General features: G+C 39.4%; 1 protein-coding gene and 1 long non-coding RNA gene across 2 annotated transcripts in view; one reads left to right on the top strand and one right to left on the bottom strand.

Annotated features, from left to right (window-relative positions):
- Window positions 1–12,677, top strand: part of npr2 (natriuretic peptide receptor 2) — an 85,381-nt gene extending 72,704 nt beyond the window's left edge. The window contains exons 16-22 of the mRNA XM_058055829.1: window positions 123–269; window positions 1,836–1,959; window positions 4,363–4,431; window positions 4,499–4,673; window positions 7,269–7,367; window positions 8,257–8,348; window positions 12,122–12,677. Of these exons, the coding sequence (XP_057911812.1) occupies window positions 123–269; window positions 1,836–1,959; window positions 4,363–4,431; window positions 4,499–4,673; window positions 7,269–7,367; window positions 8,257–8,348; window positions 12,122–12,184 (769 nt within the window). The 3' untranslated portion in view covers window positions 12,185–12,677. The remainder of the gene's footprint in view (window positions 1–122; window positions 270–1,835; window positions 1,960–4,362; window positions 4,432–4,498; window positions 4,674–7,268; window positions 7,368–8,256; window positions 8,349–12,121) is intronic.
- LOC131106630 (uncharacterized) lies at window positions 3,290–18,890 on the bottom strand. The gene is made up of 7 exons (XR_009120106.1): window positions 18,774–18,890; window positions 17,075–17,137; window positions 16,801–16,907; window positions 13,483–14,786; window positions 6,809–6,987; window positions 4,784–4,866; window positions 3,290–4,703 (listed from the first exon to the last, which is right to left on the bottom strand). It is a non-coding gene; the product is annotated as an uncharacterized LOC131106630 (long non-coding RNA).
- Between the last annotated feature and the right edge of the window lie 9,057 nt (window positions 18,891–27,947).

Genomic DNA, 27,947 nt, shown 5'->3' with positions numbered 1-27,947 from the left:
ATAACCAAGAAGGGTCTAAAAATATATACATTTAACATTCATGAGTGATGCTTAAAGCTGGGCAAGTCAAAGGTCAATATGGTACACTGTTGTGTAATCTGCTCTTTGGCTGTTTTCTGCAGAGAGGGCAGCACCAGTATCCTTAACAACCTGCTGTCCAGAATGGAGCAATACGCCAACAACCTGGAGAACCTCGTGGAGGAGCGAACACAAGCCTACCTGGAGGAGAAAAGGAAAGCTGAAAATCTCCTCTATCAGATTTTACCACAGTAAGAACTAATTAAAACACTCATTTTTGCCCTTCCAGACCAAGACTGGATTTATACTGCAGTACTTTATGTCCTATCCGGGGTGGTCACGTTCAGAATACGTACAGAATACCTGACAACCTGTGTGTCCACTAGGGAAAGAAATAAACAGGACTGGTGGTTGGGGGCGGCGGCATAATGATGTCATGGTTTCATTTGTAAATAACTGTAGTAGAGAGGGGCGGCACGGCGGACGAGTGGTTAGCGCGCAGACCTCACAGCTATGAGACCAGGGTTCAATTCCATCCTCGGCCATCTCTGTGTGGAGTTTGCATGTTCTCCCCGTGCATGAGTGGGTTTTCTCCGGGTACTCCGGTTTCCTCCCACATTCCAAAAACATGACTCCACAACTCCAAATTGTCCATAGGTATGAATGTGAGTGTGAATGGTTGTTTGTCTATATGTGCCCTGTGATTGGCTGGCCACCAGTCCAGGGTGTACTCCGCCTCTCGCCCGAAGACAGCTGGGATAGGCCTCAGCATCCCCACGACCCTGGTGAGGAAAAAGCGGTAGAAAATGAATGAATGAATGTTGCCAAAAAAATCTAAATGACACCGGCTGCAAAGGCTGTGCATGGCTTTGCAAATAATAATATATTTATTAATAATATAATTTTGGGGCGGCACGGCGGTCGAGTGGTTAGTGCGCAGACCACACAGCTAGGATTTATCAGGGTTCAATTCCACCCTCGGCCATCTCTGTGTGGAGTTTGCATGTTCTCCCCGTGCATGTGTGGGTTTTCTCCGGGTACTCCGGTTTCCTCCCACATTCCAAAAACATGCTAGGTTAATTGGCCACTCCAAATTGTCCATAGGTATGAATGTGAGTGTGAATGGTTGTTTGTCTATATGTGCCCTGTGATTGGCTGGCGACCAGTCCAGGGTGTACCCCGCCTCTCGCCCGAAGACAACTGGGATAGGCTCCAGCTCCTCGTGAGGAAAAGCGGTAGAAAATGAATGAATGTAGTAGAGAGAGGAATAACCTTGTAGGAGACAAAAGGTGAGTAAAAAACATGCTTTGCTATATAATTCACAGATACATTTAGTCCAAATTTCATGTAGTACTTTCCAGTGCTGCGGTAAATCCCTGTATTAATCAAAGACCCAAAATCCTTCTTAATACCACATTTGTACTTTTCCCTGTGGTGCGATCTCACTGCAGATGAAAGGGAACAGAAAGGGCTGACAGGCAAACTATTAATGGTGGTGAAAAAAAGACAAGATAGTCGACTTAGGAGCACTTGGAAATGGCATATTTCTTACCCGCTCTACCGTGTTCCAGCTGAAAAATGTCCTTCCTACAAAGGCACCCAGTCAGCAAGAGATGAGCCTCAAAGAAAAGACGGCTATCAGTGTCCCCCATATTCATTGTCCTCTCTCGCAGTCCATGGTTTTGTCAGATGAAGACATTTAGAGGAACCGTTTTGTTTTCAAATGTAGGGATTTTTGAGTATGTTCTGCGTGCTGCCAGCTTCTTAATAACTATATGACTACAAACTTTTCAACTCATTTCTTTCTCTCCACACAGTTCAGTAGCAGAGCAGCTAAAGCGAGGGGAGACAGTACAGGCGGAAGCCTTCGACAGTGTCACCATTTACTTCAGCGACATTGTGGGCTTCACGTCCATGTCTGCTGAGAGTACGCCACTGCAGGTACACAAACCATTTCTTTGTTAGGATATGATAACGTAGTGTCTACAATAGTCGTGTAATATTCCTTGATGTACCATTTATGTAATACCTTCTCTTCTCTGTGTCATTGTGACATAATTAAAACAGCTAAAATACGAACAGTTAGCATGCTGGGGCTTGGGAAGATAGCACCAAGTACCGAAAGTGCTAAGGCAGTTCTGCAGTGTCCCTACATCATGCCATCTACCGTATGTATTTGCATTTAGACATGTGTAAAATAACTAAAATGCCAGTTTCAGGTGAGTAAAATAGCTAACATGCTCAAAGTTGGCATGCTACCACCTGTATTTGCACTTATATATGAGGAAAAATAGCTCAAATGCTAATTGACAGGAGTAAAATGGCTAAATGTTGAAATGCTAAGTTAGCATGCTAGCACCTGGCAAGATAGCATTCAGTACTGAAACTGCCATGGTAGTTCTAGTGTGCCTACAATATGTAGGGGGAGTATTTATTTTCATTTAGAAATGAGAAAAATAGCTAGAATGCTGATAGGACATAAATAAATAGCTAAATGTTAACATGCTAACAGTTAACATGCTAGCAGCTGGCAAGATCGCACTCAGTACAGCACCTGTATTTGCACTTAAATATGAGAAAAATAGCTCAAATGCTAATTGACAGGAGTAAAATGGCTAAATGTTGAAATGCTAAGTTAGCATGCTAGCACCTGGCAAGATAGCATTCAGTACTGAAACTGCCAAGGTAGTTCTAGTGTCCCTACAATATGTAGGGGGAGTATTTATTTGCATTTAGAAATGAGAAAAATAGCTAGAATGCTGATAGAACATAAATAAATAGCTAAATGTTAACATGCTAACAGTTAACATGCTAGCAGCTGGCAATATCGCACTCAGTACAGCACCTGTATTTGCACTTATATATGAGACAAATAGCTCAAATGCTAATTGACAGGAGTAAAATGGCTAAATGTTGAAATGCTAAGTTAAGCATGCTAGCACCTGGCAAGATAGCATTCAGTACTGAAAGTGCCATGGTAGTTCTAGTGTCCCTACAATATGTACGGGGAGTATTTATTTGCATTTAGAAATGAGGAAAATAGCTAGAATGCTCATAGGACATAAATAAATAGCTAAATGTTAACATGCTAACAGTTAACATGCTAGCAACTGGCAAGATCACACTCAGTACAGCACCTGTATTTGCACTTATATATGAGAAAAATAGCTCAAATGCTAATTGACAGGAGTAAAATGGCTAAATGTTGAAATGCTAAGTTAGCATGCTAGCACCTGGCAAGATAGCATTCAGTGCTGAAAGTGCCAAGGTAGTTCTAGTATCCCTACAATATGTTGGTGGAGTATTTATTTGCATTTAGAAATGAGAAAAAAAGCTAGAATGCTGACATAAATAAGACATAAATAAATAGCTAAATGTTAACATGCTAACACTTAACATGCTAGCAGCTCAGTACAGACACAGCCAAGGCAGTTCTACAGTGTCCCTTTGTATGTATTTACATTTAGACATCAGGAAAACATGCTAAAATGCTAATTTGACATGGGTATGCATGGGTAAAAAGCTAATAGTTAGCATGCTAACACCCAGCAAGATAACCACGTGATAGAGAATTGCAAGGAAAAGTAAGTACCGGTAGCAACTATAACTATTTACTGTTTTAAATTTGCCCGGCACTGATGATAAACAGCGTTAATTTAATAATAAAAGAATTAAAAATACAAAGTACTAGAGTAAAACTACCATACACAATGATAATGAAGAGATACTGTAAATATTTCATATGTGATAAATAGATACAGAATATATAGTATATCGTAAGTACCTAAGTATTGAGTAAAAGATCAGTAAGCTGTAATTCTCAACTAACTTTCTATTTGCCAGTGTACCATTTTTAACTTCCTTTCTGCAGTGAGTCCTACACTTTCCCAAATCGAAAATGTTGATGCAGAGTTGAGTCATTGAGACATTGTGCTACATGGCTCCCACCAGCTCCAGTTCTAAAGCTTTCTCACCAGGGAAACACGATAATGATGTCCAAGCAGAGAGTCAGCAAGTGATAGCTGACAAGCTTATACACCCTCATATGTGGAGGAATGACCTCCCAATGAACTATTGCATTTGGCCTCTTTGTGTGCTCATATTTATCCAATTAGGGTTGCACCATCAGGTTAGTCCAAACAGCAAGAGACACAATGTTACTGAGTGTACATGGTGTCATTTTTTAGGTAAAATGGAACTATTATTATTATTATTACACTATTATTTATTTTAATCATGTCCTACTTTCCACAGCCAACAAATTGCACCCATTAATATTTGGTAAACATGGTCATCATTCATTCATTTCTATTGTAGCTTCACCGAGTGTCCTTTCCCTCTTAGGTGGTCACGTTACTCAACGACCTGTACACCTGTTTTGATGCCATAATTGATAACTTTGATGTATACAAGGTAAGTCGAAATTTCAGCGCTGGACAGTACGAAGTACGTGAAGATGATGACTTTGCTCCTCCCTCAGGTGGAGACCATTGGCGACGCATACATGGTGGTGTCAGGGCTGCCGGTGCGGAATGGGAAACTCCATGCCAGGGAGATTGCTGGGATGTCGCTGGCCTTGTTAGAGCAGGTGAAAACGTTCAAGATCCGCCACAGACCCAACGACCAGCTGAGACTCAGGATAGGTATTCACACAGGTGAGTCAAATCTTCTCGAGGGATGATACTCTGGAAATGAAACGTGGATATAATATAATATAATAAAATATAATATAATAATATATAGGTCTAGTGGTTAGCGCGCAGACCTCACAGCTAGGAGACCAGTCCAGGGTGTACCCCGCCTCTCGCCCGAAGACAGCTGGGATAGGCTCCAGCACCCCCCGCAACCCTTGTGAGGAAAAAGCGGTAGAAAATGAATGAATGAATGAATAATAATATATACAGTAGGGTGCATCAAAAAACACAATTATTGAATTTTGATATGGCTGGGTACTAAAAGTGTTCCAATATATGTAGAAACAACACATACAAAATATTTTTCCAATACATGATTATTTAGGGGTGCCACCATATATCTGTTTTTGTGGAATAAAGTGGTGAACAGTTCAATGGTCGCCATGGAGATTTGAGGTGATGGTATTTATACTCCTATTACATATTACTAGCAAATTTGCGGTTTTGTCTTTGTAATTTGAGTGATTTGTAGTCATATTTATATGTATTTAGTGCTCATTGCCTCTACTGTAGCTAACATTAGCTAGCTACAACTTGCTAATGACAGTTAGCTAATAGCTGAGCAAGCGCAACATCAACAACAGTAATACAGAGTAGACAGTATTCCTGATGCCTCATATTTATTGAGAGTAGTACTGTAGTCCTACATAATCTGATATACACTTGTCCATTTATTATTTTAGGCACTGTGCAGCACAACCCACCAGCTCTCCTAAGATCAGGGGTCTCAAACACGCGGCCCGCGGGCCAAATGTGGCCAGCAGGACACTAGTTTGAGGCCCCCGCCTTGATATGAAAGTTTAATGTTAGTGCGGCCCGCGCAAGTTTGATATGGATGCTGTATGGTATCATGTACCCAGAAAAAAATATTACGTTTGATTAATGTTCATGTTAAAGGTTAAATAACTGTTAATAGTTATCCTCCCTATCCGTGTGGAAGTGGTAAGTTTTTGGCTATTTAAGTTTAAAGGAAATAACTTGGAGGCTACCATTTAGGTCGCTAGCTCTCTAGTTTGCGAGTTAGCATGTGTCTCAAGACCCTGCAGTTGCGCAATATGTTGTAAATAAAAAGAGTATAAATGTGACTATAGTCGTGTTTTGTCATGTCTACAGGGCTCTAATAATGCTTTGTTCATTTCAATCTGAAAAAAACAATTTGTCTACCCACCAACTATATGTGGTTTCTTAAATTTGTATTATTTGCCGTTTTATTATTATTATTATATTTATTTATCTATTATTGATTGATTGATTTTCTTTATTCTTGATTTGTTTATTTATTTTTCATCTTATTTTGTGTAGAAAAATAAAAAGTAAGATATTTGAGAACAGTGGAATGTTTTATCAGAGCTTTTATTGTAGAAAATTGGAACCAAAGCGAAGTTTTTTTAATTTTTTTGTTTTTAATAAATGCGTTTTGTTTTTTTTTGTTTTTTTTTTTTTTGAAAACCCGATATGGCCCAGTCTCACCCAGACCCGAGCTCCAGTGGCCCCCAAGTAAATTGAGTTTGAGACCCCTGCCTAAGATGCTGCCCTCAACAACTAGTTCCTCTCAGACTAGCAGTTGCAGCTTGGTCTTTGGTCTGGGCCCCCTTTAATAACCGTATAGAAAATGATGCTGTATAGAAGTTCATTGTACTCAACATTTCCAGGTCAACTTTTTGGCAATTGCACATTAGAAATTGCACATTTTCCGAAATTTTACAAAAGTTTGTGGCACCCCTAAATATCAGTGGAGTTCCTCAAAACTTTGCAAAAGACATTTTTATGTTCATTAGAAAAAAATATGGAATGCCAGCCAAATTGATATTATGAATTTAAAATTTCCCATTCAAATTTGATGCACACTAATATACAGTATTCAATGTATAGCTTGGGAAGCAGGATGGGTTTACTGTCCTCTGAAAATAAGTCAACATACATATTCTAACTACCTGGCAACCTTACAGTGAGCCTGGCCAGATTGTTACCAGTTGTGCCTTAATCCTCTTGGACGGGGACTTTATCGAAGGTTGTTAGTGTTGGCGGATGTCGCAGTACATTTTGCTCCCCTGTGCACTCATGCAGCCCCAGACAGACCGTGGCGGTATACTCACTTTTGTGAGATATATGGACACTCATGAACAGGTTTCACCTCCTGGACACTTAGTACCCTCCTGGGTACTAGGTGAAAAACCCTCAAAAATGGTTTGGGGCATGGTTGTGCCTGTGCCAAAAGCATGCCGGTGTTTCCAGAAACCAGAGTCAGGTTGTTCGTGTGTTCCGGCGTTGTCAACTGTTGAAAAAGCCAGTCATTACCACATATAGCCAGCTGCCGTTTGACGCCCCTGCACAACCCAAAGCTCCTGGCATAATTCACAAGTAAATGTGCAAGAAATGATCCATTTGGGTTTCCAGTCCAAGAGGCAGGTTCTACTGTACTACATTGGAAATCAGTACGTCAGGACGTTGGGTGATGTGTAGCCAGCATCCATCTTAAACATGGAGCCTGTACCAATTGACACCCGTTTTTATTCCACTACACAATGTGATAATATCTCATCTCTGTGTTTTTAGGTCCAGTCTGCGCTGGAGTAGTCGGATTGAAAATGCCCAGATACTGTTTGTTTGGAGATACTGTCAACACAGCATCCCGAATGGAATCCAACGGCGAGGGTGAGATGCCAAAATCACTTATTGTTTAGTTTTCGTTCAGTTCTTTGACAATATGTACTTTGGCTTTCTCTGGTCCTCCGTGTCCATACACCGGTTATTAAAGAGCATACCATAATTAGTCATATGGGGGAATTCTATTTCAGCATTTGCTTGGGAAACATAATACAGGACACATGCAAGACTTCTATTGTGATGGTTCTATTCTTAACCTGCAGAGACGTTTGCTGGGATATCATTGGGGGAAATCATTGGCGATATCGATTAACTATGCAGTCGCTTCCTGCGTTCTGCCTCTGCTGGTAAATAATTGATAGCACTTAGAGCGAATGCCCCTTAGCCAGCGATAAACTGCAGCCTGAAGCCACCGTCAGGATCCGCTATTTAAGTTTAAAGGAAATAACTTGGAGGCTACCGTTTAGGTCGCTAGCTCTCTAGTTTGCGAGTTAGCATGTGTCTCAAGACCCTGCAGTTGCGCAATATGTTGTAAATAAAAAGAGTATAAATGTGACTATAGTCGTGTTTTGTCATGTCTACAGGGCTCTAATAATGCTTTGTTCATTTTAATCTGAAAAAAATAATTAGTCTACCCACCAACTATATGTGGTTTCTTAAGTTTTTATTATTTGCCGTTTTATTATTATTATATTTATTTATTTATTACTGAGTGATTTTCTTTATTCTTGATTTGTTTATTTATTTTTCATCTTATTTTGTGTAGAAAAATAAAAAGTAAGATATTTGAGAACAGTGGAATGTTTTATCAGAGCTTTTCTTGTAGAAAATTGGAACCAAATTTTTTTGTTTTTAATAAATGTGTTTTTCTAGACACAAAGGACAAAGTGGACATTCGCAGACAAATGATCATGTTTTTCATGTGTTTGATTGACAGCTTTGAAGATCCATGTATCGTCAGCCACCAAAGAAGTGCTGGATGAGTTCGGCTACTTTGATCTGCAGTTACGAGGAGACGTAGAAATGAAAGTAAGCAGCCTTATTGAAGTATTTGGTATCTCACTACTTTACACATTTCACTACAATAAAGCTTCACATTATGGAGCTCCACTCTTTTCACTGCAAAAGGGATGTATGGGTATTAATGAATAAATCATGCTGTTTCAAGGTTCAATACTATTAGTCTAAAAATATGCACATTTAACCTACTTTACTTATTTGTTACCTAAATTAAGCATTGTCGAGCATAAAAATGGCTAAATGAATTAAATACAAATATAAGGCATTCAGAAGATATCCTAAATTGGTCACTAGTTGTCAGTAATGTGTCTGTAATGTTCTATGAGACACACAAGCACCAAAAATTGGTTGCCGGAACAACAGGCTTTTATTGCAGGTTTGAATTATATCAAACTATACACTAAAATGTGTATGATTAAAGCTAGTGGTGGTTAAGACTGTGTTGGCCACACAGTCAGGAGATCAGGAAGACCTTGGTTCGATTCTCCGTTTGGGCATCTCTGTGTGGAGTTTGCATGTTCTCCCCGTGCATGCGTGGGTTTTCTCCAGGTACTCCGGTTTCCTCCCACATTCCAAAAACATGCTAGGTTAATTGGCGACTTCAAATTGTCCATAGGTATGAATGTGAGTGTGAATGGTTGTTTGTCTATATGTGCCCTGTGATTGGCAACCAGTCCAGGGTGTACCCCGCCTCTCGCCCGAAGACAGCTGGGATAGGCTCCAGTACCCCCCCCCCCCGCGACCCTCGTGAGGAAAAACCGGAAAAACCCTCAGCTTTACACACAAGCACGAGTCTTATCTATTTATTTATGTCTTAGTATGTCTACTTTATTGGGTAATGTGAGTGTAAAGGTGACTATAGGGGTGTTATTTCTTGTCTAGAAGGCTCTAACAATGTTAAAATGAAGGTTATAAATTAAATAATAAAAATATCCCATCTATAAATAAGGAACTGTAAGGAAATGTACTCAGGTCTGGAACCGATACTCCAATATTCATTTTTATTTATTTAAAAAGTAACATTTATTCCCACCTCCTGCTTGATTATGGATCTTGCTGCGACAGTAAGCAGACATGGGTTGCATCGAAGCTGTAGAGCAATAGAAATTGTGATGCTATTTTGAAATAATCCTTAGTACAGTATCAAAAGCAGGGGTCTCAAACTCTATTTACTTGGGGGCCACTGGAGCTAGGGTCTGGGTGAGACTGGGCCGCATCAGGTTTTCCAAAAAAAAAAAAACGCATTTATTAAAAAGAGAAAAATGAATAAACTTTGCTTTGGTTCCAATTTTCTACAAGAAAAGCTCTGATAAAACATTCCACTGTTCTCAAATATCTTACGTTTTATTTTTCTGCACAAAATAAGATGAAAAATAAATAAACAAATCAAGAATAAAGAAAATCACTCAGTAATAAATAAATAAATATAATAATAATAATAAAACGGCAAATAATAAAAACTTAAGAAACCACATATAGTTGGTGGGTAGACAAATTATTTTTTTCAGATTAAAATGAACAAAGCATTATTAGAGCCCTGTAGACATGACAAAACACGACTATAGTCACATTTATACTCTTTTTATTTACAACATATTGCGCAACTGTAGGGTCTTGAGACACATGCTAACTCGCAAACTAGAGAGCTAGCGACCTAAACGGTAGCCTTCAAGTTCTTTCCTTTCAACTTAAATAGCCAAAAACTTACCACTTCCACACGGATAAGAAGGATAACTATTAACAGTTATTTAACCTTTAACATGAACATTAATCAAACGTGATAATTTTTTCTGGGTACATGATACCATACAGCATCCATATCAAACTTGCGCGGGCCGCACTAACATTAAACTTTCATATCAAGGCGGGGGCCTCAAACTAGTGTCCTGCGGGCCACATTTGGCCCGCGGGCCGCATGTTTGAGACCCCTGATCCAAAGACTCTGCACCTTCTAGTGACATAAGGGGCATTACGGTAATTATAGGGACTATGTCACACCAGCTCCAGGAAGACAAGTCTTTGATAGCAGGCCAGTGGGTGGGTAGGGGTCTGTGCACACACCAGATGGAGCTCATGTGACAGAGGGGGTCAGAGAAGTAAGCTTTCTACGACGGGGTTCTACAGAAAAGTGATGTTTTATACTTTATGGGTGTTTTTTTTTTACTGTTTATTTTGCTGTTTTGCTGTGTTATTCACCACTTTGTTGCTGTGTCTTTGCTGGATTGTGTAACATGTCGAGAAAGTCATCTACGAAGGACACAAGGAACATTCACACAAGGAACATTGTAGCTCATAGTTCATATTGCCATTGTCGCACTGTTATTTACACAATTGCACAATTTAGAGTCACCGACTAACCTAACTTTTGGAATGTGGAAGGAAGGCGGAGAACAAAATAGAGACATCCAATGGAGATTCAGGATAGGTTTTCCAGATCTCCTGATTGTGTGGCCAACATACTAACCACTACACCACTGTGCGCCCCAAGTCGGGGTCAAGATTAATCAACATTTTCATAGTTCGAGCATGAAAACCCTGTTTTTAATGTAATTTATTACCATTATTAGAGCACTTTAGACATGAAATAACACCCCTATAGGCACTTTCACACTCTGATGATTCTTTGTTTATAACACATTACATAACTGCAATGCATGGGCCTAATTAGTCTTTAATTTATTTATTCTAAACTTAAGAAAATGTTTCAAGTGGAGTGAGGAAGAAGGACAAAGAAGCTTACCACTTCCACACAGAATTGGAGGAGCTTTTCTTTTTACATTGTCATGTCAGAAATGGGTAAGGCGGTCTAGTGGTTAGCGCGCAGACCTCACAGCTAGGAGACCAGGGTTCAATTCCACCCTCGTGCATCTCTGTGTGGAGTTTGCATGTTCTCATGTTCTCCCCGTGCATGCGTGGGTTTTCTCCGGGTACTCCGGTTTCCTCCCACATTCCAAAAACATGCTAGGTTAATTGGGGACTCCAAATTAGGTATGAATGTGAGTGTGAATGGTTGTTTGTCTATATGTGCCCTGTGATTGGCTGGCGACCAGTCCAGGGTGTACCCCGCCTCTCGCCCAAAGACAGCTGGGATAGGCTCCAGCACCCCCGCGACCCTCGTGAGGAAAAAGCGGTAGAAAATGAATGAATGAATGTCAGAAATGTCATGGCTGACTTCATGCAGTATTAACGTAATGGTAAGTATTTGTAGAGAATGGCTCTCACTGTGGTTTGCTGGAGTCCTAAAGCTTTAGAAATTGTGTTATAACCTTTTCCAGACTGATTGATATGAATTAATCTGACTTATTTATGTTTAACAGGGGGGTAATCACTTTTTCACACAGGGATACGTAGGTTTGGATGTTTAATAAGTACTAAAAAAAAATGCATTTAGTGTTCAGTTGTGTTGCCATTGACTAATATTTTAATTTGTTTGACGCGACAAACAAAAATATTAAGTGGGCAAACACTTTTTGACACCACTGGAACATGTCTTTCAATATTTTGTGACTAATAATACATAGTCAACCATGAAACAGCAGTCATATAATGAATTTTAGTGAGGGAGGGAGTGATATATGATTTATTAATTATAACGTGTTCCTATTAATCAACATGCATTTATAATTTTGGAACCATGATGTATCCTTTTTTTTTTAGTTGGTAGATGTTGCTATTACGAGGTGGGGGGTGAAATATGAACGCCAGCACACATCAGGGTCACGTAACCTGACCCCGCCCACCCTCCATCGCCATTGATGAACTTATTGATTTGTGTGTTTCAGGGCAAAGGTAAAATGAGAACATATTGGCTTCTTGGAGAGAAGACTGATGTGTACGTCATCTGAGAGGCAGTCTAATCGGAAGCTCCTTCGTCCGAGCCATTTCTTTATTTGTTCTAGAATAAGTCTTTGTTGGTCATTTCCATGCAGATGAAAACCAACGCAATCACACACCAAAAAAAAAAAAAAAACAAAGAGGAAATTCCAGGTATTTTTATGACCTGAATGCTGCAATTGCTAAACAGGAAAAAAAAATGTAAAATGTGCTTTTTTTGTATGAAGTTTTCTGTCCTCAGAGTGAGTACTTTTCACAGAAAATATCTAATTTTTTGTGCTTTCTATATTTAGATTTGTATAATGTGTTTTGAAGTAATGATGTATTAATATTTCCTGGGAAAATCCTTTGAAATGTAGAAACGGTGTTTATATTCACTGCTGCCGTTCTTTAACAAGTGTTATACAATACAAGGTGTATATATGTATATCCAAGATACTGTAAGATATTTTGTTCAATAAACTCATTGGAAATACCCTGAAAAACATGTGATTATTCGGTACATTTCACATCTCGGGGGAAAATGATGTACAGATTTAACATCCGTCTAAAAAAAGTACTTCAATTAGCTTTAATTAACTTAATTTAGTTGTCGACAGAAGAGAGGAAGTGGGGAGGGGGTGGAAAAGCGCGTTGGCAGCAACATCCGTGTGTCATGACGTCACCGCTCATTAGATGCTCATTATCGGCAGCGGAAGGGGCCACTTAGACAGCGTGGATGTGTGTTCGTCTCTGCAGGAGGCCATCTTTCCCTTGCTTGCATGGCTGTAATGACAACTGTCTTCCTGCAGGTAGCCTGTTATAGGCGGAGCATGCGCAGTTGAAGGGTTGGCGCACTTCAACCTGATAATCATGACGCTTTCCTACGTACGTACATGCCAAGGCGGCATATATAATAACATATAACGGGTAGTAATCAAATTACTATTTCAAACGTTACAACGCCGCTACCAACAGTGAAATGCGGCGTCTTATTATGCGCTGATATTTATAGCAACGATCTGTATGTGGTTTCAGTCGCCATTGTTCAATACTACGACTCAACAGAGGAAATTAATAGCGACTAAACAGGAGTTGTGGTTGCGCACGCACCAGAAAACACCGCCCCCTCGCGTTTCATTAGAGAATTTCAAGTCCAACCCACATTATAAAACCGCCACCACTGGCTAGTACGTGTTACAATTCCACGTTGTATTTTGTAAAAAAAAAATGGCCATATGGGTGGAATATGATCATCATCTTTATCTTTGACTTCCTTTTTTTGACACCAATGATCATCACTCGGCTAAACCAACTCATATTGACTCACCATTGCTGTGACGTCATTGCACTGTGATGTTTTTAGCTCGACCTCAGGATGCAAAGGATGAGACCCCAAAGTGCAGGTAAAAGTTTTGGATTAAAATTATTATATTATTATAACTATTGATGCTGTTAAGCAGTGTCAGGACGCCACAACAGTAACCATTAACAATGCTCAGATAATCCCAATTAACACAAATTGAAAGCAGGTGCGTGAGAACAGAAAGGTAAAAAAAAGGAAACTAGGACGGAGCAGAAACGGAAGTAATACAAAATAAGAGCATATAATCCGGAATTAAGGCGTTAAAAAGGAACAAAAACACTAAACCATTGCCTCGTTTTTAATCATTTTTAAAATCTGAGATTTCGAGAATAAAGTTATAAATGTAAGTCACATTTTAATCGAGATTCTTTTTAGATTTTTGAGATATTTACATTTTTTTAAACCCTGTAATTAACCCGAAGACCCAGCAGTGAACGATCCCCCCTCACGACTTGCTTTGATTTCATCCACGTCAAGTGATTAGTTTGATTAGTCTCAGCAGCATGGGGGCGTGAGTTCCCCACCTGTAGTTGTAGTTGATTGCTGACTTGAGGGAATGAGCACTAATGGGATTTTTATGTCTTTCTTCTCATCCTTGGCAATTGGCCATATACTAGCCAAACTTTGCCAAATCTCTATCTTTACCTGAAAACAAACATATAAGCGGTGGCTTGCAATGTTCAAACAAACCTGTGCCTTTCAATGTCATGAAACATATTTATCTCTATAAGTGGAATTCCCTGCATCGTCTAATGTTCCGACAGAAAAACCTGCATGCGTTGAAGCTTAAATGAATTGTCGCCATAGCTACCGCCCACTAATCCTTGCTGAATGCTCAGAAAGGATCAGCAGCTCCTGGCATTGTCCTGTGATTGACACAGCACATATTATGAGTATTGGTAGAAAATTCCCAAGCGACATTGCAGTGTTTCGACGCAGGAGAGGTTCACTCTTTGAAGTTTAATGAAGCTTCATCTTCTGCGAGAGGCTTCAGCTTTTTAACTAGCGGCAACAATTAATTTAAAGAAAGGAGAATGAAATAATTTTGCGATATTAATGCACCTATAGATGCATTTTTATAGCTCAGTACACTTTCAGGACTATGGGTTGGTGGCACATGACCACATGTCATTCGGTTCTTGTACAAGCCTGATTAGCATTGCCAGCAGATAGTGGAGACTGTTTCCAACGTTGGCCTCCGCCGAGAGTGTCACAGGCATCATGTCTCAAAACTGGCCTGGGAACGCCTTGGTATCCTCAAGGTGGAACTGGAAGAGGTGGCCGGAGATAAAGTTGTGTCAGTCGCAGACAAAATTAACTCTTAAAAGTTAACGAGCCATTGCTTTTTCTCAGATTTTTTCTGTAGGTTGTTCCTCTCTATGAAAGTGTGGCAGTGACAAGCACAAACACACTACACATTCGGCACTACACTGCTTTTTGTTCCAGAGGGAATACAGACAAAATCTTTAGAAAGGTCAGAGAAGAAATGATCACACTAAAAAGATGGTTTGATGATAATAGATTGTCCTTGAACCTAAGTAAAACTAAAATCATGATGTTTGGTAACAGCAGAAAGGACACGTACCAGCAAATACAATTAGACGGTGTGGACATTGAAAGGGTGAATGAAAATACATTTCTGGGGATCACAATAGATGAAAATATGAACTGGAAACCTCATATTACAAATATATAACATAAGGTGGCCAGAAATATTTCAGTATTGAACAAAGCAAAATTTGTTCTCAATCAGAAATCATTCCACACTCTTTATTGCTCTCTGGTTCTACCATATCTTACTTATTGTGTGGAAATATGGGCTAATAACTATAAAAGCAATCTTCACTCGCTAAATGTACCGCAAAAAAGGTCAGTAAGGATAATTCATAATGCCGCCTACAGAGAACATACTAACTCCTTATTTCTAAAATCACAAATACTTCAACTTGCTGATATGGTTCATCTTCAAACAGCTAAAAATAATGCATAAGGCTAAAAACAACCAATTAGCTAAAAATGTCATCCAATACTTCTCTACAAGAGAGGAGAAATATGACCTCAGGGAAGAAGTACATTTGAAACACTATGTTAGGACTAGTACGTTAAAAAGCCATAGCCATGAAGAGTCTTGAACCAGTCATGATGTGCTATATATATCACTATATTGACACTTACTATGGTACACATTCTGTCATTGTATGGTCATATCACCTCGTACTTCGGTACAAGGTACATTATTTTTAAAAAAAAAACCTTAAACTGTATTATAGAAAGCAGGAAGTGAACAAATGTAAGTTACTGATTGTAAAAGTACCAGATGGAGGGGTAGGATTTAATAAGCTTTGCTTCTTCCTTTTGGACATGTGGAACTGTGAACTGATTATGTGATGCACTCAATTGTAATCTGATGCATGTTCAAATGAAATAAAACCATTACCATTACCATTTATTTTTTACTATTTCTGATAGAGGTGAAGCATAAGCAGTATTATACTAATATAGCACAATATACCTCACCAGAACGTCATGTAGCACAACTTAAGGCTTACATTTCATTTTAATAATTACTATTTTAAATGAAACTAAGTAGTGGACGTGTCTAGCAAAAACATAAATCATGGAATTGATCAACTGGTCTCTCCACGCAATTGAGAAGCTCAGGTTCAGGGGAACCTGCCTGCCCTGACGAAACGTACACCGCCGGGTACGTGATCACCGAATCATCCCATCCTGTCACCAATTGTCTCACTGCATACTATGTTGTATATGTATGTACAAATGATTGCACTATTTCGCTTGTACTTCTGTATAAGTGACAAGAATAAAGGGCTACATCATCATTATCATCATATTTGGAGGGGAACTGATGACAGAGAAAGTAATTTTTATTTTTAAATGAATGAAAAAAGGGTCTAGTGTATAATGCAGTAAATGTTTCAACATTGCAACGTGCTGACAAACAGAAACTGGCAGGCACCATGAGCCAACTCTGTAGCCAGGGCTTGCACACCAAGCCAAGAAGAGATGCTCACGGCTGCCGCAGCTTCCATTTCTGCCCTGTATTTAATCAGGAAATTAACAAAAATTAAAAATTAACAAATTAGGCGATTAAGCCATAAAATGTTAGAGAAAGTGCATTTATAATACACTTCAATGGACAAAATGTGTATTTATTTTATGTTATCATTATTATGTATTTTTTTTCATCATGACTAATGAGGCTCTGCAGTGTAACCATACAAGCACCATCTTTTCTAACATTATTAAAAAGCAGTTACTGACAGTTACTCAATGGTGAGCTCGATTTCTTCCCGTTGCTCCTCAATGGGTGTGGAGAACTGGGCGCACTTTCTGAAGGGAGTATTGGGGCTTTCTACTGCAGTCACACCCTGTAACACAAAACAACATACTACTGGTTGACCCGTGTTTAATACACCCCTAAGCTGATACTGTGGCAAACATGTAGGAATAAATGCTTCATGTTTTCATGTGGCTTGACCAGAAAGTCAGCAAAAAAAGCCGAGGATGTTCTGGGTGTGGAAGATTTGACACCCACCTGTACCTGCTGGTAATTTTCACTCCAGTAGCTGATGGCCTGCTCTGTTTTATAATCATGAAGCTGGAAATGGAAGGAAGACAGTAAAAAAAAAACAATCAATAGTTTGTGGCTACCGGGTATTTATGCTCAACAATAAAATGCTTTCATTTTATCTTAGCTTCTTGTCGTAGTTGCATGTGATTGTCTCATCAAGTTTCAGTGGAACCCGTCGACGGCTCTCAAGACTGGCTGAGTCACGTTGACACAAGCGGTTGTCGACATAATCAAAACTAACTAAATAGAATGAAAGTAGACATTCATTCATTTTCTACCGCTTATCCTCACGAGGGTCGCGGGGGTGCTGGAGCCTATCCCAGCTGTCTTCAGGCAAGTGGCGGGGTACACCCTGGACTGATCGCCAGCCAATCACAGGGCACATATGTATAGACAAACAACCATTCACACTCACATTCATACCTATGGACAATTTGGAGTGGCCAATTAACCTAGCATGTTTTTGGAATGTGGGAGGAAACCTGGAGAAAACCCACGCATGCACGGGGAGAACATGCCAACTCCACACAGAGAGGGTGGAATTGAACCCTGGTCTACGCGCTAACCAGTCGACCGCCGTGCCATGAAAGTAGACAGTCCCTCGAAAAGTTTTCATAGAAAGGAGAATTAAGCTTGTGTGAGTGAGAACAATGCATCTATTGTAATGCATCATTGCATTTATTTAATTGTAGTGAAGAGATTTTTGGTTCTTTGGAGGGGAGCCGGATCTTGGTGAGCCGTTCCTTTCAAAGAGCCGTTCAAAAAAACTGGCTCATTTTTATATTTAATACGTTTTAAGAAGCCAGCCTGGCCTTAACTCATTTTACCTTGGAAATAATCACTGGGAGGAATTAATTTAATAGTTTGAATTATTCTGAAATACTGATTATAAACTTGTAAAGTCTAATCTGGATTCATTGTAAATATTCCACAGGGTGGTGTTACACTGCTGCTGCTGCTGCTCTCCAAGGCGGGGGACATTCATGTGTTTCTGTGTTGTTGGATTTTTTTTTTTTTGCTGGCGCACTCACATGAAGGCACCGTGCACAACGTGGCGTGATGCTATTTGCAACTGGGGGGCGGTTCCCAGCTGCAACCTGGTTCCCATCGTTCATGTTAATGAGCCGTTCAAAAGAACCGGTTCGTTCGTGAACATCACAACACTATTTAATTGTGCTGTGTGAGTGTGTCAAAAAGGCCTTCAATTGGACTGAAAATGCACTAAGCTATTAGACTCTAATGGCTACAGTTCTAGCAATTATATCTAATATTTTTTAATCTTCATGTGGAAGATGGAAATGTCAAATTTCCCTAATTTTTCCATGCAAATGTTTACTAAATAAAAATAAATGAAGTGGATTGGACTTTAACAGGACCGACATAAAGGGGTTCCACTGTATTCCCTTACACTACAGAATGAACACTGCGGTGAAGCGTTTTCTGCAGTGGATGTGTCTGGGCTGGATGACCACAAAAGATGGCATCTGTGCAGTTGCCATGGCAATGGCAGACTATTCTCATGATTGCAAGTCATTTTGATGACAAGGTAAAATGTGTACATTGCTGCTTTAAATGCTGTTTAAATGCACCCTGTGTTGGAATGGTGACCAATACTGGGTGTCCTGAACAGGAAAAATGTTGGAAAATGCCTGGATGGACATACATGTGTGATTTTACTCGTTTGGGGGACAAATCCGTCAACTCGAAAATCTCTCTGGGTTATGGTGGCGAAGTCCGTTTGGGGTAGTGGTGGGTTCCGATCAGCATGGATCTTCTCTCTGCCAAAACATCATCAAACAATTCCGATACTTTTGTTAGTTATCATGGATAATTGGTTTCAGACCTGGCTGTGGTAAGTCAATATCTGCAAAGTGAGATTGTTTAATGATAAATGGAATATTTACAGCAATAAATAACACCCCTAGTGTTACCTTTATAGTCGTATTAACCAATATAGAAGACATAATAACAGAAAATAAGTCTTTTAGATCATTCATTCATTTTCTACCGCGTTTTCCTCACGAGGGTCGCGGGGGTGCTGGAGCCTATCCCAGCTGTCTTTGGGCGAGAGGCAGGGTACACCCTGGACTGGTCGCCAGCCAATCACAGGGCACATATAGACAAACAACCATTCACACTCACATTCATAACTATGGACAATTTGGAGTCGCCAATTAACCTAGCATGTTTTTGGAATGTGGGAGGAAACCAGAGTACCCGGAGAAAACCCACGCATGTACGGGGAGAACATGCAAACTCCACACAGAGATAGTCGAGGGTGGAATTGAACCCTGGTCTCCTAGCTGTGAGGTCTGCGAGCTAACCACTCGACCGCCGTGCCGCCTCTTTTAGATCAACATAAATAAAAACTTGTACTCCTGTGTGTTGCTGTAAATGTGTTCCGGTGCTCGGGGAGCGCCTGTTGTACAATCATTAAAAGCTGCAATAAAAGCCTGTTGTTCCAGTGATCGTGGCTTGTATGTCTCACTGAGCAGTCGAGTAACATTAATGACACCTAGTGACCAGTGTAGAATGCTACATATAAACACAACATCTTTGAATGCATCTTGTGTGTGCCTCGTGTTTGTATTTTAGTACTTTTACAGTTTTTGCTTGAAAATGCTTACTTTAGGCAGAAAAAAATACTTTTTTTTTACTAATAAATGGCCCGCATTGACGTACCAAATGAGGTTCACGGTGGAACACAAATGCAACATGATCCCAAGCAAGAGCCACTTCCTGATAACACGTATGTGCAATTCAAATAATAATACTTGCCTCATTATCTGAGCAATTCTTCTTTCCAAGAGCTCTGACCTTATGCCTGAAGAGATGAAGAAAGTTAGCATGCTCTATAGGGGTGTAATTGGACTTCAGCCATGCAACTGTACAATTATAACTGCTCCTTGGAGCGGCTTGCTAACAAAAAAAAAAAAAAAAAAGAACTCCACCTACCTCGCAGCCTCACACCTGGACTCCTTGGGGGGGTAAATGCTGCCCTCAGAGTGGTGATCTTGTCCATTTTTGCCCCTGGGCTTATGTTGAAAACTCCTCTGTGTCCTCTTCTCATTTGTTCCCTCATATCCTCAAACTCATCGGCTGCATTACACTTCTGGATAGATACGACAGTGGAATTAAATATGGACACCAAGGATAGTATCAGTAGTAATATAATATTAGTAGTACATTTTCTTCTGTTTTTGTTGTTCACATTGTTGATATCAGTATATATTGTTCACAAATACATTTTTTTTCCTTAAAACTTGATCTTGAGACAATTTAAGGCAAAAGTAATGGTGTCAGTATCTGTATCGACAATACTGTCCCTGTATTTTCGGATCGATGCCAACATTTACAATATGGCCCAACTCTAAGCATCCATCCATCCATCCATTTTCTACCGGTTATCCTCACTAGGGTCGCGAGGGTATACTGGAGCTTATCCCAGCTGTCGTCAAGAGGTGGAGTACACATTGGACTGAGAGGTGGGGTACACCCTGGACTGGTCGCCAGCCAATCACAGGGCACGTATAGACAACCATTCACACTCACATTCATACCTATGGACAATTTGGAGTCGCCAATTAACCTAGCATGTATGTTTTTGTGGGGAGTGGGATGTGGGAGGACATACGGGGAGAACATGCAAACTCCACACAGAGATGCCCTAGTGGAGATTCAAACCCCGGGTCTTCCCTGACTGTGTGGTCAATATGCAAACCAATCAGCTACCATGTAAATCAACTGAGTCCAATTAAAGAGAACTCCTTATGGCCTTTTGAGTGTACTATGATAACATCTTGTCAATCCAGTGCATGTCATGAATATCTAATCATATACTTCATCAATAATGCATTCTTCTTCCGCTTATCCGCATTCATTTTATTTTTTACAATATGCCAAGGGCCAATAAAATGGCCCAAGGGCCACACTTTGGGCACCACTAGTTGGACCTGGTAACCCAAGTTAACCCACCATTTCTCCAACTTGATATAACTGCTGCAATATATTTCAGCCGTCTACACTTAGTTTTAGCTTGGTTTAGGCCTCTTGATGATTGTATTGCACTAACGCCAAGTGAGGAATCTGCGTGGCTTATTAATACAGCCATGATGATGACGTAGACACGGCGTTATCGACATTAACTATGTCAAAGTAAAATGAGTCGCGCAAACAAGGGTTACTAAATGTTGTCTGGGCTTCTACACAGGGGTTTGCCTTTTAATTCTGCCCTTAAAGTAAACCGAAAATCCCCGTTATTACGTTCTTCCTAATAGACTTTATTGCATATGGTTAATAATGTGCGTAATAATGGGTACGGATCTGCAACGCGTGGAAGTAAATATATTGTAAATAATAATTTGGCAAAAATAAAATGATTGAACATGTGTAGTAATGTATGAAAAATAGCAAAAACAGGTAGGCAAATGGCTGTTGTTTGTGATGGAAATGACACTAGCATGAACCTATACTTTATTTTGAAATGTATGCTAGGCGAGTAAAAAACGTAAATGCAGCTATTTATATAGTTTTATATATATAATATAGCTATTATATATAGTTGTTCCCCTCTGTAAAATTGAAAATATATAACTCTGAGGACCACGTATTCAATTTTAATTGCATTAATATAAAGTTTGGCTTCTAGCTAACGGAGCTGAGGCTACCGGAAGTGGCGAAAGTCCCACGTAAATTAAATACTGTAAAATATTACTTAAAATCATTATCTTATACTTGTTTTTAATTTTAAACACATAACCCTAAGGACCATACATTAAGTTTTAATGGCATAAATATACAGTTTGGCTGCTAGCTAACGCCACTGAACCTACCGGAAGTCAATTCGTCCAAACAAATTAAATACCGTATAATAAATCAAATCATTGTATTTATATTTGTTTGAATTTCATTTTAAATACTTCACAATGCCACTAAGAGTTCTGTTAATTGTTTTTATAGCTGTATAATGGAACCACTTTGCAAACTCACCTCGTCTGAGTCGTTGTCATGTTGATTTATATCCACTGACTCGTCCTCGTCGGTCGACATTGCACCTGTAGGACAAATGTCTAATAACAAATAATAATTATTATTTTACTATATGTCTGTAAATGAATACATTTCTGAACTACCAACTGCTTCTAAAGTTAAACTGGCGTGCTCTGAATACAGAGGGCGGAAGTGTCTCCATGGTAACGGAGACACACACCTGGACTTTCAATGAAATGATCTGTGCTGAGAGGCGAAGGTTACATCATACTGTATTAAATAACTGTATTGTATTGTTTATATATTGTAGATATGATACAGTGTTTATTAATGTTGGGCGGATCTGTCCAAATAGCGATAGTATCGATATCAATATCGATAGTATTGGATCCATACTAGTGTGATGAGATCTAATCTCAGGGAATAAGTTCCTGATCATTTTTTTACAATTATATGTAATAAAGGGAGAAAGGGGTATCATTTAATTATTTGATATTATTACAATGTTTCATATTGTTGTATTATATTCAGAAATATTTTTTGTGGAAATATTTGTTTACATAATATATTTGTGTTATAATAATACTGTAATAATAATAATAATACTATATAATACTGGCTATGTATTAATACATTTTGTGGTTTATTATTAGTAAAAATAATATGCAAACTTGGGCGAATGCTACATATTTTATGCCTAAATTAATAATTTTCAAACAGACAAATGTCTAAATGATCTAAAATGCAAATATAATATATATCACTGGGTGTCAGTAATGTTATTGTAATAATCGGTGAGACACCCAAGCACCAGCCTTGATTATCGGAACAACAGGTTTTATTGCAGGTTTCAATTATTTTCTTATTGTCTCTTATAATGGTTTCTATATCGGGTAATATGAGTGTAAATGAAAGTATAGGGGTGATATTTGATGTGTGTAGAGCTCTAATAATGTTAAAAAAACATATTTAGAAGGGCGAAAACTATTTTTCTAGCTCTAGCTTTGAAAATATTCAACTATATCAATAGTTATAATGATATATATATTATATATATATATATATTGATATATATTGATATATATCAAAAATATCAACTTTGCAGAAGTTTACTTAGTAGTTTGTTGCCCAGCCCACATGCTCATACCACTGCAAACTACAACAGCATAAATATTGTTATACCTCTGTAAAAAGGAAATAACGGCTATATTTTTGAAATTTATTTTACTCCATTATGACAGCCCCACTTGCAAAGCATAAAAAATATATTGTTTTTGTGGAGGATGAAGTGTGAATCATCTCCCTCTCATTCCTTCAGGTGGCTAGATTGAAAATCTGTGCTTTTGCTCACCACCTTCTCCCCTGAGGTGCAATTAAAGCAAACACAAACACTTCTGTCATTTCACGTGTTAAGACGTTTTATTTTAGATTACATCTAAAGACGAACCTTGAACTTTAATAATAATACAGCCAGCATATTCAACTTTAAAAAACAGCCTCAAAAAGAAGCATTTGGTATGACCTTCTAGGAAAGGGAATGGAAGCCTAATTGCTGTAATTACTGCTAACACTTCTATGTCAAAAATTAAAAAAAAAAAGCTGATTGATATCCAAACAAGTAAGCACATGTGATTGACAAGTCCCTCCTTTCATTAAAAAAAAATCTTGTTTAGCTTGCTCCTACCCCGCAATCCATCCCTTTATTCAAAGTGATATAGAGCCTGCTAAATATAACACCCTGGTCTTATTCCAGTGGATGAGACAAAACCATGGAGCTTGTTGCTGAGAAACTGCGGCAGAGATTCCAGCGAGTGTGTCTGCAACAAGACTGCCACAACACTTGAAAGCACGAATGAGATATGTTTTTTGTGGATGTTTGCTTGTCAAACCCGAACAAAAATTGGTGCATATGTCAGGCATCATGCAATGTGTGTGTTTGTGGGACATTAGGACATTGCAACAGCATTGCAAAATGACTGAGGTGGGCGATACTGGTATCCATCCGATATTTTCATTATGAAACCAATCATTTCATAGAGAAACACATCCATGGTCATCATCCTCGCTACACTTTCAGTTTCCCCTGGCCTTGAACCAATAGCCACCATTTCCCATTACCACCAGGAGCCATAAATAACAGCTTTCTTTCATCTTTGGACTCTGAGATGTCTGGAGTTCTGTTTGCCATCATTAGAGGCATCGCCATTGCAGGGTGCACTTGGGTTGTTAGAGACAGCAAATGACAAGATGTTTTTTTTTCTGCCTTTCCATACTTCACCCTCAGTGTGAATGCTTCTGTGTTGCTGAGGCTGCAGAGGAGCACTCACACAATCACACAAAGGTAGGCTTTGGACGGCTCGATGCACATATCAATAGTACAGTCGATCCTTCTTATTTGCGGGGCTTAAGACCAAATGGCACCTAAAGGCGAGTCTTTGAGACCCAGAAAAACTTATTTTTGACAAGAATAAGTTATGCTGCTGCATCTGTGTCACTATAGGCTACAAAGGCTCAACCCCCCCAAGGTTTTCTATGCGATGAAACGATGAAAAAATACTTTGCGGAAATTCACTTCACGGTTTAACTGTTATAAACGTATACATAGTCACTACATACCAGTGGTATCTCCCATCTTCTCTAATTTAGTCATAATCGACTCAGTAGTGTCTTCACTTAATTTCTGACTCAGCAAATGATATATACTGTAAATAGGAATAAGTACCTTCTCATGTCATCTTAGTATCAAACATGTCATATTAGTAACAAGGTTAAGAAAGATGTGTATTACTAGCAAGTTATGACATCATCAGCTTTGATAATCATTGATACTGTATATTTTCCAAAGGAGTTTTGGCACTACTTGATGTACTGGTTCTTCTGCAGGAATCAGGGATTCTCTGAAGAACTGTGGCTGGAATTCCATATGTATTCCACACTGGCAACTCATGCAAACTACTACTCCCTACTACTCATTTGCGGGGTAGGTTGCCATGCATGTTTTGGAATTCTTTGCAAGTCAAATCTCGACATTTGTTGCTGCGTCTGACCCCAGTTTTGGTGATGGAAATGTTTTGTAGACCTAATAAAAATAGGTTTTAAAAAAAAGAGCCATGAGGTTTTGTAGAAACTACCTAACAACCAGGATGGTTTGACTTTGAACTGGGTGAATGAGGTCTTTAGCAGGTACTTTTTAGTCATTAGAAGCACACAATGGCTTGGGACTTGAGGAGTTTTGTCAATGGGTTGTTGTCATAAGCTGGACCGACTTAAACATTCATTCATTTTCTACCACTTTTCCTCACGAAGAAGGTGCTGGAGCCTATCCCAGCTGTCTTTGGGCGAGAGGCGGGGTACACCCTGGACTGGTCGCCAGCCAATCACAGGGCACATATAGACAAACAACCATTCACACTCACATTCATACCTATGGACAATTTGGAGTCGCCAATTAACCTAGCATGTTTTTGGAATGTGGGAGGAAACCGGAGTACCCAGAGAAAACCCACGCATGCACGGGGAGAACATGCAAACTGGAGATGGCCGAGGGTGGAATTGAACCCTGGTCTCCCAGCTGTGAGGTCTGCACGCTAACACTCGACCGCCGTGCTGCCCCCAAACAGTTTCACCGTATTTTGTCCATGAGTTAAACTGAGGAAACTTTTGTCTTTAAGATCCACTTGTTTTTTGTCAGGGGCGGCACGGCGGTCGAGTGGTTAGCGCGCAGACCTCACAGCTAGGAGACCAGGGTTCAATTCGACCCTCGGTCATATCTGTGTGGAGTTTGCATGTTCTCCCCGTGCATGCGTGGGTTTTCTCCGGGTACTCCGGTTTCCTCCCACATTCCAAAAACATGCTAGGTTAATTGCTGACTCCAAATTGTCCATAGGTATGAATGTGAGTGTGAATGGTTGTTTGTCTATATGTGCCCTGTGATTGGCTGGCGACCAGTCCAGGGTGTACCCCGCCTCCCGCCCGAAGACAGCTGGGATAGGCTCCAGCACCCACGCGACCCTCGTGAGGAAAGGCGGTAGAAAATGAATGAATGAATGTTTTTTGTCAGCTGACATTTGTGTTTGACAGGTTGAGTTTTGTTATTTACTTCTAAGTTTAAGATCTTATTTATTCCTTTTGCTGCTCTGCATGGAACAAATAAATTCTTCAGTGTTTCCACCTGTCTTGGAAAGACTGCCAAGATCATAGAGGATGCTTCATCAAATCAACCCCAACAGGTCTTCTTGGGGTTACTGCATTCAAAGTATTTAAAGGAATTTGTTCATTTGTGTTGATAATCTTTAACCAAACAGAAAGAGTATTGAGAACTTGAGAATTATGGAGTGAGTGTTGCTTCCAAGAGGGGCATAAAGCCGACAAACATCTGCATAACAGTGCTTGCTTCCTCAGTGTAGAGTTTAGTGGGAAGATAGAGGGGACCTAAAATTGACCCCTGAGGAATTCTAGTACATGAGAGAGGAGGAAACTGATTCACCAAGGCTGACGCAGAGAGAACGATCAGCAAAATAAAACCTGAACCACTCCAGTGCTGTACCCCCGATGCCCACTGCTCTATGTCATTATACTTAATTATACTTATACTTCATTATACTTATTTCTAAAATCACAAATACTTCAACTTGCTGATATGGTTCATCTTCAAACAGCTAAAATAATGCATAAGGCTAAAAACAACCAATTAGCTAAAAATGTCATCCAATACTTCTCTACAAGAGAGGAGAAATATGATCTCAGGGAAGAAGTACATTAATTTTGGTTTGCCAGACACTTTTTGGAAGGTTCGCCACTGTTCCATGTTTTCAACATTTGGAGATAATGGCTCTTACTGTGGTTTGCTGGAGTCCAAAGATTTTAGAAACGGCTTTTTAATCTTTTCCAGACTAACAGACCTCAAATATTCTCACCTATGTAGGTTTATATTTTTTTATACCTTAATAATAACACATATAAAAACATGTTTTCTTTAAAAACTTAAATGTTTTAGATCACTATATTGACACTTACTATGGTACACATTATGTCATTGTATGGTCATATCACATAGTACTTCGGTACGAGGTGCATTATTAAAAAAAAACAAAAAAAAACTTAAACTGTATTATGGAAAGCAGGAAGTGAACAAATGTAACAGTTACTGATTGTAAAAGTACTAGATGTAGGGGTAAGATTTAATAAACTTTGCTTCTTCCTACTCCTTTTGGACATGTGGAACTGTGAACTGATTATGTGATGCACTCAATTGTAATCTGATGCATGTTCAAATGAAATAAAACCATTACCATTACCATTACCATTACTATGACTGATGGCATGACATCACACCAGCTTCCATGTTGGCAGACGTGCTGCAAATTCTCCCATCAGGATGATCTCTGTACTTGACTTTGTCTCCAACACGTTGGCAAGATTCCATCAACAATAATTTTGTTGTCTCTCTGGCTAATCCTACTTCGATGTTGCTGCAATAATAACTGAACATCTTTTATGGAAGAGTATATGAAAGCACAAAGCACTTCACAGGCAGTTAATCCGTCACCATTATTTTAAAGGGCAGTCATTTTGGATGAATGTTTTCTTGCTTTCACCTGTTTGAGGATCTCCGACTGTTTCATTATCAGTAATCCGACGTGGAAAGATGACTTTAATTAACTCGTGTGAAGACAACACACTCGGACACCGCAAGGGCTCCACTTAGCTCTGTTTTACTACTTTCAGCTAATTTCCTGAACACAATGGGAGAAGCCATGATGACGTGAGGACTCGCCAACGTGGACAAACATCTCAAATGGTATAAAAGAGCTACGCAAGATTTTCAAGTCACAACTCGAAATCCAGA

Source organism: Doryrhamphus excisus, chromosome 2 (assembly GCF_030265055.1).
Source record: "Doryrhamphus excisus isolate RoL2022-K1 chromosome 2, RoL_Dexc_1.0, whole genome shotgun sequence".
Lineage (NCBI taxonomy): Eukaryota > Metazoa > Chordata > Actinopteri > Syngnathiformes > Syngnathidae > Doryrhamphus > Doryrhamphus excisus.
This window is presented reverse-complemented; position numbering and strand designations above follow the sequence as displayed.